At 32.6% G+C, this 23,777-nt stretch overlaps 1 protein-coding gene across 1 annotated transcript in view; it reads right to left on the minus strand.

Moving 5' to 3' along the window:
• Positions 1-23,777, minus strand: part of BMPR2 (bone morphogenetic protein receptor type 2) — a 152,396-nt gene that overhangs the window by 32,284 nt on the left and 96,335 nt on the right. The window contains exons 4-7 of the mRNA XM_011369134.2: positions 5,904-6,014; positions 5,059-5,150; positions 2,945-3,175; positions 2,135-2,249 (exon numbers count right to left, since the gene is read on the minus strand). Of these exons, the coding sequence (XP_011367436.1) occupies positions 2,135-2,249; positions 2,945-3,175; positions 5,059-5,150; positions 5,904-6,014 (549 nt within the window). The remainder of the gene's footprint in view (positions 1-2,134; positions 2,250-2,944; positions 3,176-5,058; positions 5,151-5,903; positions 6,015-23,777) is intronic.

Consider the following 23,777-nt stretch of genomic DNA (forward strand, 5'->3'; position numbering starts at 1 on the left):
TTATACATGTTCTTTCTTTGTTAGATTTTTTTATGATAATAATTTCATCTTATATTATCACTAGGAAAAAATTTACAGGGAAAACCAATTACAAATAAATAAATGGATTCAATTTATTTTGAAGCAAAAAATGAATAATAATAGTATTATTCTTTATTATAAAATTTCTGTGCTACGCAGCAAAGTTACATCTGGAGATACTGTGAAGAATAGGGTTCTCTGAAAAAAGTGAAATGACATTTTAAATATTTTGAAATAGTACAGTATAGCTGGAATATTGTTAAAATAATAGGTAAAACCATAAGTTCAAATAGCTACCATACTTATGTTTTTTTGCAGTACCATACATATACTCGTTTTTAAAATAGGTTAATTAATGAAAATATTAAGTAATGTTTAAGAATAACATCTGCATTTAAATAAAACTCATATTTGATGGTAATCATTCTCTTCAATCAGTGTTTGACTTGAAACCTCGCTCAATCATGCAAGCTTTGACAAGGGAGATTAGGATGGTATTTTAAGTTCTGTGCTAAGCCACCTCTTTAAAGGAGCTATAATAATATTTAAGAGTAAGGAAATACAGTCCAAACAGTTAATGTGCTAAAGCACTAAAGTGAGTACATCAAGTTGCTGACATAGGTAACAACACTGGTCAATTCTATATTCAGGAAAAGCAAGATGTTGAGATAAATGAACTAATAAATTATTCAGGAGAAATTATTTATATATGAAGCAGCAATTAGAAAAGATGATCCATGGTATTACACAATGGAACAAAGATCTAAAAAATTGATACATTAAGGATTCTCTTCACCACAGAGGTCAGAGAAATTTTAAAAAATGTTCTGGGCTCTAGTATGACAGGAAAATGCTGTAAGGGATGAAAGCCTGAGAAAGCACAAAGGCAGATTTTCACAGCAGAGCTAATTTAGAGGTGCCTGTGATCTGAGGTGTATTTTGAAACAAAGTGAGAAAGCAAATGTATTAAAGAGATGCTTTGAACAACTAGCAAAAATGTACATTTGCTGAAGAAAACTGTAGTTAAAGCAAGGAGCATAACACCACACAGTTCTGAAACACTAGCAAAGACTGACTCCCCACCATGCATTCTCCTCTTCCTACTAAGTAACAGAACCCAATATTACTTATGCAACAATACACCCAGCTAAAACAAAACAAAACAAAACAATATTCTCAGCATCCCTTGTAGTTAAGTGTGGTAGCTAAGCATAGACTAAATAAAGCGTAAACTTAAGACTGGGACTTCTGGAGGCAAAAGTGGGCAATTCCTCCTTCCTTCCTTTCATCTTTTCTGCTGATGAGAATATAGCATAATGAACAATGAGGTGACCTTGAAAATATAAACCATATAAAAAGCATAATGCAGGAGAAATATAGGAGCCTGATGCTGCCAAACAAATTTTGACTGTCTCTAGATTCTCACACGAGGAAAAAAAAAAAAATTTTATTCTTATTGAAGCCTATAACTTTTTCCTCCCAAAAGATTTGACCAAATCTAATTCTAGATAAGAGAAGCACTGGCTTATAAAAATATACCATTTGGCTTTTATACTAAAGTCCAACAAACTATGGAATAAAGATTCATGTGAAGTTAAAACTAAAAAAGTGATAGTGAATAGCCTAGCTAAGAGGTTTTTAATCAAGGTCCACAGATGAACTTAAAAAGGTCTTTGAACCCTTAGAATCAAAAGAACACTTTATTTAAAGTATACCCATATGAGGGGGATAACTTCATGAGTTATATAAATGTCTAACCACTATGCTGTACACCTATAACTGATATAATGTTGAATGTCAACTGTAATTGATAAATTCAAAAAAAAAATTTTTAAACTAATATGTCCATACAAGTATCTTTGCAGAGAAAGTGTTCAGAACTGCAATCAAATTCTAAATGGTATCCATGACCCCTCTAGACTTTTTAGTTCTTTTTCTTATTCTTCCTGTTTCATTTCAAATACTTTTCTCATGCCAGATCTTTCAAGCAGCTGGGTAATAATGAATCTGCTATAATATAAAATATATTTTTACTTTGAAGATATGAATAAAGATTCCCTTTGTTAATTTTGACTCCACATGAGTGTCATTCACCTTTTATTCATTGTCTTACCTCCTCGTGGTAATTCTGTATGAAGATAAGCCAGTCCTCTAGTCACAGAATGAGCCAGACGGCAAGAGCTTACCCAGTCACTTGTATGGAGACTCAAATACTTGCACAGAGATCCCTATATAGAAGGAAAAAAAAAGTGTAACTAATTTACTTGAACATAAGAAGGTAAGTGAGCAGCCTTATAAAGGATTTTTATAAGTTAGGATTCCATGGAGAGCTAATGAATTATGACATTTCAGAATCTCAAAAGAGTTGGCAAGATATTTCTGTAGGTAGAGAAATGATGGAAAAAAGTATTTAAATGTTATCAATTTTTATTTTTCCAAGATTAAAAATTACAAATGGTTATTTCATTTTAAACATTTCTTTGATTTATCAAATTAAGATAGAAAAAATAAAGTCTTTCAAATTCTTTCTTTACACTGTATCTCTTATCAGTACAAATACAAATTATGTTGCTATGTTTTACAAGTAGAAAACAGGAGGCTTCTGTAAATATATATGTCAGTGCTACTCAAGGTGCTCATCCACAATCTATTTAGTACCAACCAGTCTGGGATACGGAGCTTGCACTAGAATGAAATGTTAATGAAAGCATTGCTTCTTTCACCAAGAAAATCAGGGGGTAGGGGGTTTTCAATGGTTAATCAGTGACTTAGTTGGTTCACTTTCTGATATGAGATCCTTATCTCTTTGCAGACCTTTAGTAACCAGTTTGCAAAAGAGCAATGCTCTACATAACAGTGGTCTTCCTGAAAATCTAATTGACTGTTCACATAAATGTCAGTTTATTTTTTATGAAGAACTTACATTGGGATAATACTCCATCACAAGCAAATACTCCATACGTCCATCTGCAGTGACTCTCTCATCTCCAACTATAAAGCGAGCAATGTTGTCATGCTCCATCAAAGGCACTCTGTAAATGTTCTTTTCATTGATAAAATTCTGACGGTTTGCAAAAGAAAACACTTTTACAGCAACTGGACGCTCATCTAAGGAACCTTTATATACTGCTCCATATCGACCCCGACCGATCAGCTGCAAATTTGTTTTGAAGAAAGCAAGGTATTAATTCATATCACAACATTCGAATTTACCAAATAAAGTGTAAGTCTATATGTGTGCCAAAGCTCTCTACTGCTTCAAGTTTAAATTACTCCATTACCAAGGAACTAATAAAGTCTGCATCCTACATGGCTCAGAAGATCCTACTAGATAGACCCAGCCCTCCTACAGATAGCAACTATAAATTCTGGACAAAATTATAAAAAGAATTCAAAAAGTGCTGGAGAATGAACAAAAAGAGGGTGATTCTAAAGGGAGTCAACACTTAGAAGAAAAGAATGGAATAGAATGGGCTACCCATTTTTATAGCTTTTAGCCTGAGAGCAGGCTGAAATCAGCACTATACAGTGGAGCTAAAAATGCAAAAGAAAATTCATAATCTCTCTGGCCCCAGGAACCAGAGAACAGAATTTGGTGCAACCACAGCTGCTAGAAAGTGAGAGGAGAATTCTAGAACAGAGTCACAGAGGGGGAACCCAGTGAATGGGACAAATTCCAGCTAAAGACAAAATAATTGAACTGAGATTTGGATTTCCGTCCAAGACAAGTTTGCAGTTATGTCCAACCAAGATAACTGCATACGAAAACAAATACTGAAAGTGAAAACACTTCAGAAGAACCTAAAAAACTCAGAGTTTCCACAATATAACACTCACAATATCCGGGATACAATAAATCACTCAATACACAAAAGACCAGCAAATTGAACCTGTTCTCTTAATTTTTAGCCTCTTGGGATTTCTCTCACTTTTTACTGAAACAGGTGAGAGATTTACTATCATTTATTTAACAATATTTGTTATATTTTATTCATTATTTCTAGGTTAAAATTTAACAAACAGATAAATTGTCCTTTAGAAAGTTTGTATCAACATATGGTAAATTAGCAATGTTTGGGAGCGTTTCTTTTACTCAGTCCAGGATGAAATTCTATGGCTTTAATAGGTTTTTCTTTTTTTTTTTCCCAATTTAAGTAAATTGGACATCTTCCTATATATTTATTAGCCATTTCTTTTGTGAATTGCCAGTTCATCTCTTTTATCCATTTTTATGGATTATTTCTTTCATATTGATTTGTACTAGCTATTTATTAATTCTTAGTTTTTGTGTTAAAATATTTTTAATTTGGCATTTAACTATATTTTTCTCCCAAATGAACGGTTCTTAAAATATTTTATATAACCAAATATGCCATATCTATTATTTAACGGTCTTTGTAGTTTGAGGATCATAGTTATCTATTATTTAATGATCTCTGGTTTGGGGATCATAGTTTATTTATCCTAATAAAGATCATTAAAACATTCATCATGGTAAAACTTTTACCATAGGTTCTGATTAATTACCAAATGAAAACTAAATTCTATGCAATATATGACAGTCACATGTACCTATAAAAATATATGCACAGACAAGGAGTACATATTTTGCATCTACTATGGATTCCTTACCTGACACATTCTTCTTAGTATTTCACAGGTCTTTATTCCTATACTCTGTTCAAGTCTATACTCAAAGATCATTTCCTTTCTAAATATACTTTAATAACCCTCTTCTTATAACTTTCTTATCTCATATCTGTTTTATTTTTCTTCATAGCACTTACAACTTGAATAATATACATTCATTTGTTTACCTGTTGTTTGTAGACTCTCTCCCATTAGAATATAAGACTCAAGAGGGATATCTGTATCGTTCACCTATATTCTCAGTGCCTAGAATAGGCCTTGGCACGTAATTGATACTCTAAATAAATGCTTGTTGAACAAATGAATGAATGATTTAGTGAGTGAATGAAGTCACTATCTCAGATATGGATGCAGAAAGAACGGTCCCTAATCTAAGAGCCATCTTACCTCCAACAGTTTCAAATTATCCAGGTCAAGAGAGGGCTCTGACGCTGCTGCTTCCATCATGTTCATACTGTGAAGACCTTGCTTACGGTCTCCTATAAGAATAGACAAAAGAAGTTATTAATGTGTGCTTCTTTTAAAATGAAGATCTTTATATACTTTTTATTATATTACCATCAAAAAAGAAGAGCTATAGAATGGTTGGTAGCAAGACTTATATCTAATGTTAATGAGAATAAAACTTAACTAAACTAGGAATCATCTTTAAATGAAGATGAATGATAAATAACACCAAAGCTGAATTCTGGGAGATGATTCCAGCAATAGACCTAGTTTAAAACCTTAAGAAATACTGCCAAAACATTAAAGAATAAGTTTTATTAAAATTATTCAAATCAATGAATGAGTGCTGATCTCCTAAAAAGCTCATCAAACCTAAATTTATTAGAACCAACTGAACAGTTGATGATACTGAGGAATTACTGTTATAAGATGTGAAAATGGTATTATGGTTATATATATTAAGTCTTTCTATTTCAGAGATAATACTAAAGTATTTGTGAATAAATGGTATCTATGCTTTCTTCAAAAAAATCCAGTAGCACAGAAGGGGGTGTAGTGGGGTTACAGATAATATACAGATTTTATAATTGTTGAAGCTAGGTGATAGGTATTTTGCATATGTTTGAAACTTTTCATAAAAACTAGAGGAAAAAAGTTCGTTAAGAGAGAAAGATGGGAGCTACTATAACAGATTTTTTTTTAGCACAGGATTTTAAAAAGTAGAAAATAAATTTTGATCAAATAGCATGTTTAATAAACAATAGAATAAAAAGTGATATTTTTACCTGTCAGTATCCTGTATCCAAAGCATAAGGCAACTATCAAAACAGCTAATATAGAGACTGATGCCAAAGCAATGATTATTGTCTCATCTCGGTTAAATGAATGAGGTGGACCTAAAAGAAAACAAATTTTAAAATATAGTTATCCTTAAAGAATATGTGGTACATATGTACAATAAAATATTACTTGGCCATAAAAAGAATGAAATCTTACTGTTTGTGAGAACATAGATGAACCTAGAGGGTATTATGCTAAGTGAAATAAGTCAGTCAGAGAAAGGCAAATACCATGTAATTTCACTTATATGTGGAATCTAAAAACCAAAATAAATAAACAAACAAAACAAAAACAAACTCATAGATACAAAGAACAAACTGATGGTTGCCAGATGGGCAGGGGGTTAGGAGTCTGGATGAAAAAGGTAAAGGGATTAAGAAGTACAGTTTGGCAGCTACAGTATATTCACAGGGATGTAAAGTACAGCATTGAAAATATAGTCAATAATACTGTCATAACTATGTATGGTGTCAGGGGGGTACCAGACTTAATGTGGGATCACTTCATGAGTTATATATATAAATGTCTAACCACTATGCTGTTCACCTGAATCTAATAAAATATTAAAGGTCAACTGGAACTGGAAAAAAATTTTTTAAATATAGTTATCCTTTGTTTTTTAGTATTTTGTTATATATTGAAAGAAAGGCTATATCAGTAAATAGTCAAATCAGCAATATTTTTGCATCACAGGAAATGAAAATTAATAAATTTGTGATAACTGCAGATTATATATTTCATCATATAGATTATCTTATATAGATTTAGAACACTGAAATACCTGTTAGTTATGCTCCTAATTATTAAATTATCAACCATATCATAGAATAGCATAGACAGAATAGTATAATATTTAAGAGAACGATCTTTAGAATCAATTTTGGTTTTAAATCTTGCCTCTACACCACTCTCGCAGTGGCCTTTAGCAGGTTCTATGACTTTTCTAGTCTTTACTTCTCTCACTGTAAAATAATACTCTCTACCTCACAAATCTTCTGTGAGGCTCAGATGGGAGTCTAAGTACTTAGTCAAATCTGAACTGGACTTAAAACTCAGTTCTTCCACTTATATGTGGTCTTCAGAAAATTTCTTTACCTCTCTGAGCCTAAGTTTATCACTTGCAGAAGAGGAACACACATATCTAAATCATAGGGCTATAATGAGCATGTAAACCATTTTATGTGTTAGTTCCATTCTATGGATCAGATTATGTCTAGAGAAACACATTTTAGGATGGATGTACACAAACTGCAGTATATCCGGAAGACACTAAGGTATGAGAACCCTGAAGTGTAATGAGTAGAAAAAACTGAAAGTGTCTGATATGGAAAAAGAGAAAACTTGAGAGCATATGATAGCTGTCTTCATGTGGAAAAAGACTTGTAGCTAGAGAGAATAACAAGATCCAATTAGTGTGTGTTCAAGAACAGCAGTTTTTAGCTCAGCGTACAGAAAAACTTATGGCTTATAAAAGGTGCTGTCTAAATTGGAATGAGTTACCCTGTTCATTTTTTATTTTACTGGCGGTAATCATGCAGTATTTGGTAATAATGACTAGAGGCTGGGTTGATGACTGCTAATATCCTTATTTAATCATTCTTTAAACTCAATCAAAATCAAGCATATTGTATTTTAAATGTTTCATTTTGGACATTATATTTATGTGTTGTATCAAACTAGAAGCCTCTACAGCTAAGTTTCTCAGACAGGCATTCCTGTTCTAAATGAATGTATCTCATTCAAGTTAAGCATATGAATATTAAAATGTCAAAACAATATTTCTATAGAAGTTGAACCACTGTAGTACTCTTTTAATCTGAAGGACACTTAATGGAATTTTATAGACTTTAACATATTGATAAATGTACTTACTTTTAACAGAATAAGTTATAGGAAGAAAGCTACATATAAAAACTCATTTTACCATCACATATTATCTTACACTAGGATGGCTATAATTTAAACACACACACACACACACGCACACACACAGCAGAAAATAAAAAGTGTTGGCAAGGATGTGGAGAAATTAGAACTCTTTTTTACTGGAAGTATTCATGCAAAGTTTGGTAATACAGCTGCAATAGTAAACAGTTTGGAAGTTACTCAAAAAGTTAAACATAGAATTACCATAAGATCCAGCAATTCCACTCCTAGGCATACAGTGAAAAAAATGTGTTCAAACAAAAACTTCTACAGCAATGTTCATGGCATCACTAATCATAATAGCCAAAAGTGGCAACAACAAAAATGTTCATCAACTGACAAATGAATAAAGTGTAGTTTATCCATACATTAGATATACAAAAGGTCACGTGTTCTATGATTCCATTTATATGAAATATATAGAACAGACAAATCCAAAGAGACAAAAAGCAGATAGTTTCCAGAGGCTGGAGTGGGGGGAAATGTCTAGTGACTGCTCATTGGGTACAGAGTCTCCATTTGGGTTGATGAAAATATTTTGGAACTAGATAGAGGTGATGATTGCACAACATCGTGAATATACTGAATGGCACACTTTAACATGGTTAATTCTGTTATATAAATTTTCCTCAATTAAAAAAAAAACCTGATTTTAGAATTTGCCCAACCCAAAAGAGAAACTTGATGTTCAACATACAAAAAAAAACAGATATACATATGCAAACTAAATACTAATTTATGGATTATTTACTATAATAAGATACAAAATATTATATGTGCTTATTGATCTTCTTCCCTTTACTATCAGATTATTACCGTCAGATACTTTGTTTTTCTTAGGTAACTCTAAAATTTCAACTATGATTTAAAGACAATCAGAACCATTCTAGATTCATTATTATGCAAGTTGTCATTCAATCAGATCGAATAAAATGTGATATTAAATGTGATATCAGAAGTTCCACAGCAGAAAGTAAATTACTTGTAAAGGCATTGCTTTTTTTATACACGCAAGTCAAAAAATCTTTTTTCTATTTTCAAGGAAGAAAATAAATGTTTAACTTGATAATTCTCAAAGTAAAAACAAAAAGAACAGTATTTTGTTTTAAAACTCAGCAAATAATGCTCACACTTTATTTTATGATCCACTAGGATCAAAAGAGAGACAAGGTGGTAGATTAAAAAGAGGAGGACAAAAGGAAAAGCAAGATGGTGGAAAAAAGTGGCATTTAAAGTAAAACAGATAGGTTCAAAGAAGGCAAAAGGAAAAGAATGACCAAAAGGGGTTCCATAATGATGGCTTGTTCTTGTCATATTTAGCATTCTACTGAGCAGTAAATATCAAAGAGAGTTCACCTATTTTTAAATCTCTCTGAAATTGAAATTCACAATCTTTATACTAGTCTTGCTTTTATTATTTTTAATAGACTGTATTATTTACAGCTGTTTTAGGTTTACAGAAAAACTACATCAAAAGTTCTGAGTATTCTCAAATACCCTCTCCTCCAACATACAATTTCTCCTATTATTATCTTCATTACAGCTAACCTTTGATAAAATGGGGGTTAAGGGTGCCAATCCCCTCACACAGTCAAAAACTTGCATATGACTTTTGACTCCCCCAAAACTTAAGTCTTCCCTCAGTATCTGTGAGAGACTGGTTCCAGGACTCCCTGTGGATACAAAAATCCTTGGATGCTCAAGTCCCATATATAAAATAATGTAGAGAATAATGCATATAGTCAGGCCCATCTGCAGATTAAAAATATTTTTGATCTGTGGTTGGTTGAATCCTCGGATATAAAACCCGGGGATATGGAGCGTTACCTGTGTAACTACTGAACCAGCTCAAATTGGTCCTATCCTGTTTCTAACAAGATACTGTGTTGCTTTACAGAGACAACAGACCAAAACTACAAGTCATGCAGCCGAAGCATGTGAGAGAGAGAGCTCTGATATCCAGTTGCACCAAAGTCTCACTCTGTGCGCCACCCGTCACCTCCAACCAAAGGACCAGAACATGATCTGAACTTGAACACTGGAACCCTTTCAGAAGCAAAGGGTCCGCTGTCCAGGAAGATCTGGTGCTGAAGCCCCTTACCATAATTTATCATTAATGGCCAAGTTCCAAAGCTCTCCAGTCAAAACCTGCCCCATCAGCACTTTCACATACCAGCTTCATCCCTCTAACCTCTTAAAACTCCCCCTAAACTCTGGATGAAGAGACAGATTTGAGCCTTGTCTCCTGCCTCCTTGCCAGTCAACTTAGCAGTAAAAGCTTTTTCTTTACTCAAAAGCCGGTGCCATAATATTGGCTCCTATGAGCGTTGGCAGTGAGCCCTTGTTAGATAACAACTGCATATTTATTGAAAAAAATCTGTATAAATGGACCTATGCAGTTTAAAGCTGTTCAAGGCTCAACTGTAGTGTGTGTTAAGGACTTAACTATATTCCCTCAAAATACATATACTAAAACTTTAACACAATTGTGATGATTTTTGGAGAAAGGTTCTTTGAGAGATAATTAGGTTTAGATAAGACTACGAGCAGGGACCTTATGATGAGATTAGTACCTTTGTAAGAAAAGAGAGGTACATGCTCGCATGCTCGCGTGCGGTCTCTCTCTCTCTCTCTCCCTCTCTCTCTCTCTCTCATTCCCATGTGAATAAACATTGAGCAGGCAGCCATCTGCAAGCCAGGAAGAGAGTCTCCAACAGAATCCAACCATGCTGGCACCCTAATCTCAGACCCGCCTCTGAGACTGTGAGAAATAAATTTCTGTAAAGTCATCTGGTCTATGATATTTTATTATAGTGTTGGGTATGTGGTATATGACTGTACGCAAAAGTAGAGAGAGTACAAAGAACCTCCAAATACCCAACACTATACTTTAGCAACCATCAACATTTTGCTGACTAATGGAGAAGTTTCAAAACAATAGAACTCAACTTCCTCAAAAGGTCTGTTGACAGACACACTGAGGGGAGGTTGTTGAGTGGACATTCTGTGCAAGTTAGGAGTACCATATTTAATCAATTTTAATATACACATTGATCACATCTAAAATCTCTTAAAGTGGGAAGCATCATACAATTGATAGCATTTTAGCATTATTTCGTAGTGTTTTCCTTTCTTAGTGGTAAGAAAATCAAGGTTAAGACTTTCAATTGATGGTTTTTTAGATAAGATGAAATATCACATTAGAAATGTTAAAATGTGAAAAAGGTGATTTCCAATTCTACTTAGGGTGTAAAACAATGCAAGAAAATTTTGCTTCTACGTTAATAACGTGCCAAGACACCCTAACAAGCCCGAAAACCTACAAAATCCTAGCCTTTCCATTAAAGCTCATTAAAAGCTAACTCCACAAATACCCAAAGAATTAAAAACTAAAATGTAACAAATCCCTTCTAAGAGAAAAGAAACCTATCTCTTGGTGATGCAGTGAAGGGAAGAGAACACCAACACAGATTTGAGTAGGAAGGCTTCCTACTACTCACATTTACCTTTAAAAAATTAAAGGCTGAGTACTGAATAGCATGATAGCTGAGAATACCTAGGGGCTACAGACACAAAGAAAGTTTACAGTCACCTACCAACTCATTTATACAGGCCTTCACCAAGTACTCACAAGTATGAATAGAGGAAGGACAAGAGAACTAAAGAGAACCCTCTGAGATCTAGGTACATAGGACCTGCTGAAGTCTGAGGATAGGGTAAGAAAGCTGAGACAAACATTCTGGGCACTCCAGAACCTCAATGATTACAAGACAGTGTCCATCAGTGGCTGGGCATGGGGCAAAAAAGTTGAGAGAGCTCTTTCCTAAGTGTCATGGTATACAGGGTACCAAAGGCTGAAAGCAAAGAAGAAAAACTAAGAGAAATCTCACAAACACTGATATTCTAAACCCTACTAAAGTGAAGGTTCATCCTGCCCTCAAATCATTTGAATCCTATAGTGAACTGAAGCAAACTTAGACAACAGCAAAGCCCAGATACAGCTCAGCTACTGACTATATTCACTTAGACCTCAATTCCAGGGGCTTGACAAAATAGAATGTTTCCTTTTCTGAACATAAGTATTATTTATTTTACACTCTACTTTTCTTTTGCCACCAATGTTCATTATTCAACCAGAAATTAAAAGACACATGAAGAAAATATGGTTCAATGTCATGTCAGGAAGTAGTCAACAGAAACACTGCAGATGATGAAAATACCAGGTAGAGACTTTAAAATAACTATGATAAATATGCTAAAGAATATAGTGAAAAAAGTAGACACATGAGTGAATGAATGGGAAATGTCAGATGAGATAGAGATATTATTAGAAAAAAGCCAAATAGAAAAGTTAGAAAATAAATGTATAGTAGTGAACCTGAAGAATTCTTTTGATGTGATTATCATTAGAAAGAGCATGACTGACAAAAGAATAAGTGAACTTGAATACATAGCAACAGAAATTATCCAAACTATATCACAAAGAAAAAAACAGAAGAAAAAAGAACAAAGAATCCAATATCTCTGAGACAATATCAAATGGCCAAATATATATGTATTTGGAATGACAGTAGGAGAGAGAAAATGGTGCAGAAGAAATATTGGAAGAGGTAACACATAAAACTTTTCCAAAACTGGTGAAAGACCTCGGTCTACAAACTGCAAACTGCAAGGATAACTGCAAAGAAAATCTTACTAATGTACATCCTAGTCAAATTGATAAAGCCAAAGATAAAGTTTTTCCAATCTGCATATAAAGCACTTTAAACAAGACTGGAATTACTACATCCAACTTTGTTCTGCTTCTTTTCAATTAGCACTGTCTCATATCATTAAGAATCAATACTCTAATTTGTTACTTATACATCATTGTCCTTATAATAAACTGGTAAGTCTGTTTCTATCTATTCACTGAGTAGTTCAAATCTTCTGATTATTAAATTTTTGACTGCTTATCAATTATCAGAAAGAGCCAAAATCTTCCATTATAGCTAAAAACTTGTGTTCGTTTAGTTGTATCCATTTTTGGTTCATATATTGTAAGGCTATATTATTAGCTACATACAAATTTTAAATTGTTATATTTTTCTATTAAATCGAATATCTATCATTATGAAGTGACTCTCTTTGTCTTTGGTAATGTTTACTGTCCAAAAGGCCATTTGATCTGTGACTAACATAGCTAGTATTTGTGTATTTTTCCCACAAATTTACTGTTTACTTTTCTGTATCCTTATGTTTTAGATGTATCTCATGTAAACGACCTACACTATAGTAGTACTATTAGTGTTTTTTATTTTTATAAAAAATGGCTTTGAGATATAATTCTCATAACTATAAAATTCACCCATTTAAAGTGTACAATTCAATGGATTTTAGTATATTACATTATTAATTATTATTATTTTGTTACTAAAATTATAGTGGAATATATGTAACATAAAGTTTGCTTTTTTAACCATTCGTAATTGTACAACTCAGTGGCATTAATTATACTTACAATGTTATACAATCATTATCACTGTTTTCAAAACTGTTTTATTACCCCACAGAGAAAACTCCATAACCATTAAGCATTAACCTCTTATTCTCCCCTTCTCGCAGCTGCTAGTAACCTCTAATCTATTTTCTGTCTCTATGCATTTGCCTATTCTTGATATTTCATATAAGTGGAATCATGCAAATTCTGTTCTTTTGTGTCTGGCTGATTTCATTTAGCATTATGGTTTCAAGGTTCATCCATGTTGTAGTATGTAGGTTATCTTTTCATTTTGTTATGTCCTTTGAAGCATAAAAGTTCTTAATTTTGGTAAAGTCTAATTTATTTTATTATTTATTTTTTCTTTTTGTTGCTTGTGCTTTTGGTGTCATATGTAACACTTCATTGCTAAATCCAAGGTCATTAAGATGTACCTTTATGTTTTCTTCTAAAATTTCCATGGTTTTACTTTTACATTTAGGTTATTGATCCACTTTAGTTAATTTGTGTATATGGTGCGAAGTAGAAGACCAACTTCATTTGCATGTGGATGCTAGAGTGTTTTTAATTCAATCCAAACTTTGTCTTTTAACTGGAGTGTTTAATCCATTTACATTTAATATGATTAGTAACATCTTTGTGTTTATACCTACTATCTTATTTAGATTATTTGCCCTTGTCTGCCCGTTTTCTGGGCAGTAGAAAGACTTTAAAACACTTGACCTTCATTATCACCTGCCCAATTACTTGTTTTTGATGCCTTATATTTTAATCTCCTTTTTAAAACTCCATGAACAAATATTATAAGCAAAAGTGTTAGCAAAGCCAACATTCATATATTTCTGGATTAGTTCAAATTGCTATAACTTCTCTGGAAACATTTTAACTTTATCTACTAAAGTTAAAGATATATATACCCAATGACTAAGTAATTCTACTCCTAGGTATACATATTATACTTTGGAGAAATTCATGCACATGTGTACCAGGACACACATTCAAAAATGTTCATAGCTGAATTATTCATAGTAAACAAAAATTAGAAACAACCCAAATGTCTACCAACAAGAGAATAGAAAAGTAAACCATGGTACATCCATGCAATGGGACACTGTACAACAATAGAAGTGACTTGCATTCAGTACTTTTTTTAAAAACAAACAAGATGCCAGAACTACAGCTTCACTCACAATACAAATTGTAAAAAACATCATGTTGTGTGAACACAACAACACACAAAAGAAGATGCTATGATTTAATTTATATAAAGTTCAAAAACTGAAAAAATTAAAATATATTAAACTCGGGCTTATATCAGAAGATAAACTATAAAGAAAAGCAAGGAAATCATTATCACAAGAGTCAGAATAATAGCTATCATTAAGGAGGAAATATGAGTTGTAATTAGGAAGAGACAACATGGGTGATCTGGGATGTTCTCTTTCTTGACTTGGGTTAGATGGCATTTCATGTTGAACTACATGTTTTACATCATATGTTTGACTATAAAATACTTAGGCACAGAAAAGACTAGAAAAAAATACACTGAAATGTTAAAGATTTTGAACAACTTTCATATGTGTACTTTCTAAATTTTCTACAATAAATAAGCATTATTTTTATTTTAAGAAGCAAACCCAACCACCATCATTTTAAAAGAACTCACTTTTTGCTCTATAGGAGTTTACAAAGTGGTACCAGTTTTCATGTATGAGCTGTCCTCTTTATTAGCTGGGTTAAAGAATGTTCCTGCTTTGTTATTATTGAGGAATTATCCTCTAATATCCTACTTTTGGTGTCCCGGCTTCACTGAAAGACTGAGTTTAGAAATGCTAGTATCTGATTTATTGTAGAAACAAAAATTCTCCTTAAGTTCTATGCCAAATAAACTGCATAATAAAATGATAGTTTTCAACCTACAAAATATAAACATACCACAGGCATCTTTTACAATTTCATAGCAATTTCACATTGTCACCTTTGAATCCTAGTTTATATTAAATGGCAAAGAGGTTTACTCCAAATATAAGCCTTTATCCTCTGTTTTCTCCTTACTTACAAATATTAAAAGATTACTAAAACAGGCACATAATAAATCGATTACACTGGGCTATCTATATCTTAGAAGAATCATCAACATAGGATAATCGAATGATTTATTTAGAGTGAACTACTGAAGTAAATAAGGAGAGGAAGACAAAATCATTTAAAAGATGTTCCTAAATACAGTTTCTGTTTTTTGCATAGTCATGGGTGCCTGAAAAACCACTGAGGTAGATAGAGCAGCCTGATATGAAACCAAAAGGTCCGTTTCTGTGCAGAAGCTTGGGGCTGATCCTGAAGCTAACAAGAATACTGCAAACAGTAGATTGTGTAAAGAGTAAATGCAATTGTAAATCAAAGAATGTTCCTCACATGTGCATGTCTGTTCAAATAGCAGCCTGTTCAGCATTATCTGTATGTAGACAGCATTCTTAACGACATCTCCAATTACAAAACAATGACTAGCATCAGAAATATAAAATCAGGCAGTTTTCTTCTGCAAAAGATCCATATTTTATTCAGTGAAATGAACAAACATGGCACTATCCTTAAAATAAATGAGATCAAACTCTTTATGGATGGCACCCATAAAAAGGAGGGGTAGCAATTTAAATAAAAAGCCAGTTATTCTGCAGTGGAATTCAATAAATTTTGCAACAGCTATGCTCTTCTACTACCAAGAGGAAACTTGAAATAGCTGAGAAGATGAGAAGAGCTATATCCAGTCTTAAAAATGGTAGTTAAGCCATAAACAAAGGTGTAGGGGGTGTGATTTAAACATGTTTCATAAGAACATAAGTGCTGGTTTTACCTGGAATAAAAGGCAAAATAGCCTTGAGTAATAGTACAGCAGAGCCAAAAAAAAAATCAAAAAAGAGGTCAATGAGTATCTACGATGAAATGTTTTTTTAATTTGAACTATTTTGTATAAAAGGCTCTTTAAAACATAGTATACATTTTTCTGCCTTCTTAAACTAAACATATAGTACCAAAGTTTTTTTCTACATGATTGGAGACATAATTTTAAATACTAATTAGTGATACTCTCAGGGCCTATTAGTGTTTTTAAGTTACTGCGTCTGAGTTCCAATTTTTCCATTTCAACCTTTGTCTGCTATCTCTCTGTGACATTTGTAGTATTTTTGTTTACAGTAGATTCCATCCATTCATTATACTTTTCTGAGTTTTCCTACGAACAAGTACATATTTTTATGTCTGTTTTCTGTGCTGTTCCTGTAACTTTGCTATTAAAATATGTTAAACTCTTCTTCAAGAAGTGTAAGTTATACTGGGTGACTTTTAAGGTCCTCCTAATCTAAAATTCTGTATGAATCTTCTAATGTTTTATGAAAGCTCAGCATTTTCTTTGATTTTATTCTCAAATTTACAAAGAAAAATACAACATAACTTTTAAAAAAAAAATGTTCATTAACTCAAAATCTGAACTAGAAATTATTAATTCATATAACAGGGAAGATGAAAAAAGTATTAGGTTTTTAAACATGTTAAAAAAAACTATGCTGATGGTTAAATATTTCAAATGGAAAACTTTGTCACAAGGTCTAAAAATATGAGACCCTTGAAAAACTGCCAGGAAAAATATTCAATATGTATATTTACATATGTGTGCAATAAAAAAGCTTCAAACATGTTTTTTATCTTTTTTCCCTCTTTTTTATATATATGCTATACCTGAAATTGTCTTGTTCCCCTAGCGCTAATAAATCCTATTCTTCCTTCCTCTCTATTAGCTTTTTCAGTTCAATACTCAGCCAAATGTAAACACTGCTATGTATGCCTGCAATGGCTTGGATTGTAAAAGCAAGCGCTTCCTGAATGCAGAACAGACAGGGAACCGCTGTCTGCCTCAATGGAGCCTAGGATGTTTCTGTTTACAAATCCTGGAGCCAGGCAAGGGCTACTTCTGGAGGCGTGCTGTCTGCTTCCTTGCTATACTCAGGCTTTGTCTGGGTCTGTGTCAAAGAAAGAACAACATTGTTGCATGCAGCAAGCAAGCAACAAAGGAAATTTTAAATATAACACACTAGTGGTTATGTTGGCTCCCAAATCTTTTACCACGCTGTATGAAAAAGCAAAGTAGGGATTAGGTCTTTTAAAAAAATTTTTTTTAAGCAATGTACTTTTCATAAAAGCAGAGAAAAACATTTAAAATTAAAATAGTTAATGAGATCAGTTAAATGAATTCCTTAGCAAAATAATTCACACTAAATATCATTTCTGTAACAATATACTACTCAGCTCAATGTTTTGAACAAATATTTTTATAAGGAATAAACAATATTGATTTATTTTAATTAATGTGTTTAGAATGGCAACTATACAGTAATCATAATCAGATTAATGTTTATGTTTAATGTCCTAAAAACAAATTAAGAGGAGGCAGATTTCTTGTTTTTTCTCCAAGTTGTTATTTAATACAGATTATTTAAGACTATTTTAAATTTAACTTGCCTCAGTTATTGTAAAGAGACTTAGCTTGTAAGAAACAAACACAACAAATAATAATAATCCATACTCCGCTGAGTCCAGGCATTTTATGGCTCATTTATAAAAGGAATACTAGAAAACTAAGGGAGAGAGAAGGGAGAGAGAAGGAGAAACAATCTGAATTAAACAAACAAAAAAGCTTTGAACAGAAAACAGGAAAGGTATTCAATGCCTATCTTGCTTAGCTTCTGGCTTTTTAAGATTTATAATTTTAATTTCTTTAAAATAGGCATTTTGTGATTAGAAAAGACTGAATTTCAACACTATGTTTTTTTATTAAAGAATTAAAACTAACAGTTAATTACATTTCATTGAAATAAAGTTATAATGAGTGTAAAAATAGCACTTTAAACAGATTAAGAATTAAAATATAAGAAAACATAAGATAAAGATTAATCTGCAGACTACACTACATTTTTAAAAAATCCATTAAAGTATAAAGAAAACATCATTGAATATGTTCTCAAAATATTTTTGGTATAATTGTACTAGGCCTTAATTGCCTCTTTGCTGTACAGATGTTATATTTTAGCTTTATATACAGATGGAATAAAACAAAAGGTGTTGTTACTCCATGTAACAGTTCTGAAAATAATCACTGAATACTCCCTAGAAAGCATTAATCAAGACCCAAAAAGCCTAATTGAGTAAAAAAAAAAGTAATTAGTTAATTTGAGCCTATATTAACATTAGAAAAATGGAAATCTAGTAATTGCAATATTCGTTATCTAAAACAAAACCACATAAAAATTCTCATAATACAGAATCAAACCTAAGAATTAAATGCCTCAGAGATCTCTAGTCATTTTTCCTTACTGGTCTACAAATGATACTTCTAAATACAGAATTCATACTAAAGATCCTTGCTTGTTCTTAGAAAATGACCATGAAATAATTTGACTATAAAACCAGAAGTTATATCTTCCAGTTATTTACTGACTATGACTAAACAAAAATATATTGCATTGTACAGATAACTCCTCATTTGATATCCTTTAAATGATAACATGCCTATTCTTATAAACAAGACAGGCATAGAAAAAAAATAATTAGCTTTTCTCTTGTTCTTCCCATAATTGTTTTCCTTCTTTTAACCAAGTTTTTAAATTATAAAACATAACCCATATTATTATGAAGTAAATTATTATGAAATAAAAACTTATGTAGCTACCACCTGGGGCAAGAAATAGAACATCCAGAATCCCCAAAACCACCTACCTGCTCCTTCTTGATCATAATAGCCTTTCTCCTTCCCAGAGAAAGCCTCTATCCTGACTTTGTGGTCATTATTTCCTTCCTTTTCTTAATAGTATTACATTCTCTGTATGTTTAGTTTTGCCAATTTCCAAATTGACATAATGATAATTAAAAGATCACTGTAGGTAATCCCTATTAAGCATCATAGAAACACTTCACAAATGTATGCATTTGGTTTTCAGTTCTGTTTTGTACTTTTGAAGTATCTAATTTTATTGGCAAGAGAAAAATATTAAACAAAGCAGACAAATGAAAAGGCTGCACATCCTCTTGCTGTTTCTAATTTTTTGGCAGCAGAGACAGTAGCTAGCAATCAAGAAAGCCAGAGTTCATGAAAGATGCACTCTAGGGTAGAAACAGAACAGAAAGAAAAGCTTGGAGATTGAGAGATAGGATAGAGGGAAATATGCCTAACTGGAGAGGGCTTTATGAAATTAGCACTTTTAGAAAATCATCCTCAACAGAAACAGGTATTCCCCGTTTTCGAAAGTCCGTTCTATACCATACCACTTTTACAGAAGATCTACATTAGTATCTGTTTTTGCTAACCAAAAGAAATCTGAAAAGGATTTTCACTTTTACAAAAAAAGGTGAAAAGCAAAAATAGCATTCAGCGTCTGTTTTGCAGCGAGCTATTATAGAAGCAGCTCGTAACCCAAGCAGAGAGAGTGGCACTGCCAAGCTCCTTCCACAGGAACTAGACCCAGCATTTTAGCATCAAGCTGCCATAGCTCTGAAGTGTGTCTGTGAACATTATATTTTTTATCTTGATTTATTTTGTGCCTCTGTTAGCAGAAAAATGTGTCCTAAGGTAACTACTTCTTTGCTTTACACCATTTCGGTTCACAAAATATTTCATAGCAATACTCTGCTTTTGAAAAGTGAGGGAAATCTGTATCGGAAACCATTGGAATCCTTGAAATTCATCTTTTGATCTGTTCTGCATTAATGATATTTCTGATGTTTAAATATCTTATTTTTAATTTTTTGAACAGGTAATAAATAAATACATTGACATGAATATCTCAAGATATTCATTAAAAAGTTTCCTTTATACTCCTAACCCCATTAACCCACACATCTCCATACACATAAACTCATATGTATATAGAAGTAACTAATATTTGTACTTTCTTGTGTATCCTTTCAGAATTTCAAATATATGAACATGTGTGTAGAAGCAAATTTGAATATCCATCCCACACTCCCAAGTGCACTACTCAACAGTATACCAAGGAAATCTTTCTAAATTAGTCCAGAGAAAGCTTTTAATTCTTTTGTTTAAAATTTCATACTAGTCCATTATACTGTTGTACCAGAATCTTTTAACCTATTCTCTATTAATGAACATTTAGTTATTTCTACTGTTTTACTATAACAAACAATGCTCCAATGATTGACTTTGTTTATAATAATTTCAAAAGTATGTATATACATCTGTAGGATAAATTCCCAGAAATGAAACTACTGGGTTTGGAATTTATATATCCAAACTTCAAAAGAGCATAATGATTAAAAAATAAAAAGTTCAACACAGTTCCAGTATCTTCTGGATGCATTCTCTGGGGTCTTCTTTCCATTAAATGGAATAAGGAATGGAAAATATAATGCACAGTGCACATTATCATTTAAAAGTTGTTACTCACAAAACACAAATGAACAAGAATGATCACATGTGCATTATCAACCATAGTCCTGGGAGATCTCTGTGATTATCGTAATCTCTGTTCCGCCAGTCTGTAATCACATGGATTGTGATTCTGTCACATTATCAAACAATTTGAACACCCTGCAAACCACATCATTACCATGCACTATGTTTTAGCTGTTCCTTATTCATTACCATGGCATGATTTTAAAAATGGATAATCACTGTTTAAAAAATCTTTGAAAACAACACAACCACTGAATGCCTTGGGTGCTTGGACTCTCAAATTCTTAGAAAGCTGAGTGAACTCAGACTATTATATTTTATATCTATTATATATTATATTAATTATATTATATGCTATGTAGAATAGACTAAGAGAGTTGTTTTATTTCTTAGAAGAAATTATATAAACAAAAGTTCTTGAGAAACATTGCTCAGAAATTTTGAGGCTGCCAAAGAATCTTCTAAAGATCTCATGCTACCACTCCTAGTAGCAGTAGATGCCTAAGCTGAGACCCAAGCGTAGAGACAGGCAAATGAAGTAGTAGAAAAAAGGGAAATCCATGCTAACATCCTCAGGATGTTTGTATATGTGCTTAAATTAAGAAAGCATATTACTACAGTCCAAGAACTAGAGACATTAAAATGTGCCTGAAAGAAGGTACTAGGAAGCAAGTGGCAAAGAAAAATCAGGGAGCTGAAGGGCAGCAGCACAGCTGTACTATGACTGGTTTTTGGGAAAACAAATCCTTAGAGACAAAAGACTTTGGATTGGTATAGAAATACTTTCTATTATTCATTTTTTGCCCCAGTCTGCTTACTGCCTCTCTGTGAAACCCACTCTCTCAGAAAGTTATATTGGATAGCTAAGGAAAAATATGATACTGTGATATTTATTGTGATGCTGTAATAATGTAATAATTATAAATAATGTAGCAGATAAGTAGATAAGACTGCCCCTTAACATTCAGTCTGCCTTCATTCTAGTGTATCTTCCTGAAAAGCAAAGACTAGATAGAAAGCGATAAGTCTGCATTTCTTAGGCTCTTCTGCAGCTAGGAATTCAGATCTGATAGAGCGTCAGCCAAATGAACGCACTTATAAAAGATCTGAAGGCAGAAGTGAGATGGATCTGTTCTGCTGTTTATAAAAGCAAAAATGGCTGGCAGAAACTTTTAATTTTTCTGTGGCTGTGTTTTAGTTTCCTGTAGCTGCTGTAATGAATCTATCACAATGTTGGTGACATAAAACAACAAAAATTTATTCTCTTATAGGACTAGAAGCCAAAAGTCTTAAATCAGTTTCGCTGGGTTGAATCAAGGTGTTGGCAGGGTTGTGCTCCCTCAGAGGCTCTAGCCTCTTCCAGCTTCTGGTGGCTGCTGGCATTCCTCGGCTTGTGGTTACACCACTCCAATCTCTGCCTCCACAGTCACATTGCCTTCTCTTATTCTGTGTGTGTCCAATTTCCCTTTGCTTTTCTAAGGATAATTCTGATAGCATTAGAGACCACCCAGATATATCTTTTTCTATATGAGGGCTTTAGTGCCTAGGGCGAAAGTAAAAACATTTCTCAGTAGGGCTGCCATTGGCATTTTGGGTAATACTCTAGTTGTGCAAGACTATCCCAAATGGTGAAGGATTTTTAAATCCCTAATCTACACTTACTACATGCCAACAGTCCTCCAACCCATCATTTTGACAATCTAAAAATGCTCTTATACAATTTTTAAAGGCCTCTCCCTGTAGGAGGAAGAGCCCTTGTCTTAAGAAAGGATAGTATAGTACATATATCCTAAATATGTAAACATAGTATATATATTCTCTTAATTCTCCATGCTAATGAACAGCTTCATGATAAATAAAAAAGTAAAAACAGGCAAAGAATGTGTATCTCTTTCAAAATTGTCTGAAATAACTATATTTTGAAATACCAAATAACAAAACATATATAGAAATTTAACTGCCCACATTCTGCATCTTAATTCCATTTTCTATTAATTCTATTTTCTACTCATTCTGGGAATGAGTTACATGGACGATTCCATTTAGATTCCATGTAAAAGTATTATTATGGACTGCCATGGTTCTTACATTTTAAAGAGTGTGTGTACTTTATGAATTATATTTGTCATAACTGACTACATTTTAAAGAGTGTGTGTACTTTATGAATTATATTTGTCATAACTGATTTCCCTAAACAGGATGGCTCCTAAAGCCAATGACAGATGTCCTTATAAGAAATATAACTGCCTAATCGGAGCTTTTTATCAGCATTAAATCAAACACCTTTAAAGTAGTTCTGTAAATAAAATTTCACTCAAGCAAAAAGATCCTGACATATGTAAGCCTATAAAGCCTTATTAAGCATAAATATGACTTTCAAGATATTTTCCCCAATATTGACAATAATTTACATTTAACAATAGACATCTAGGAACTTAATAGTTAAAGAAGATTATGAGTCAGGAGCTTCTAATAAAATTGTAGACTGAAAAAAGAATTCTATATAATCATAGATTCATATTTCAGTGTTAATACCAACAAGAATTTAAACATAATAATTTGTCTGTGATAAAAAGCTCAAGCTAGATTCTGTTTCTCTAGCCTAGTGGGCCAAGAGGGTAATATTACAGAACTTCCCTTTAACAGAGGACACTTTTTATTTTTGTGTATTAAAGGCCTCTGCAGGAATTTGGGTATATCTTCAGAATAGAAACAACTTACGTCTCAAGTAGAAAAAATGAATAATTTTGGAATAGGCACATAGCTCCAAGTCTAGATCTGCAAATACAGGAGGCTTGGAGATTCCTAAAGTTTTAGAGGAAGTTAGCCTTCATCAATAACCAAAATCATAAGAAGATAAGAAAAATGTTTCAATGTAAGTTGTAATGCATCCCAAAAACATATCACTTAAGTTATCCAAAAATATATCACTTAAGTTATTCAAAGTGTGT

The sequence above is a fragment of the Pteropus vampyrus genome, unplaced genomic scaffold (assembly GCF_000151845.1).
Source record: "Pteropus vampyrus isolate Shadow unplaced genomic scaffold, Pvam_2.0 Scaffold146, whole genome shotgun sequence".
Taxonomy (NCBI): Eukaryota; Metazoa; Chordata; class Mammalia; order Chiroptera; family Pteropodidae; genus Pteropus; species Pteropus vampyrus.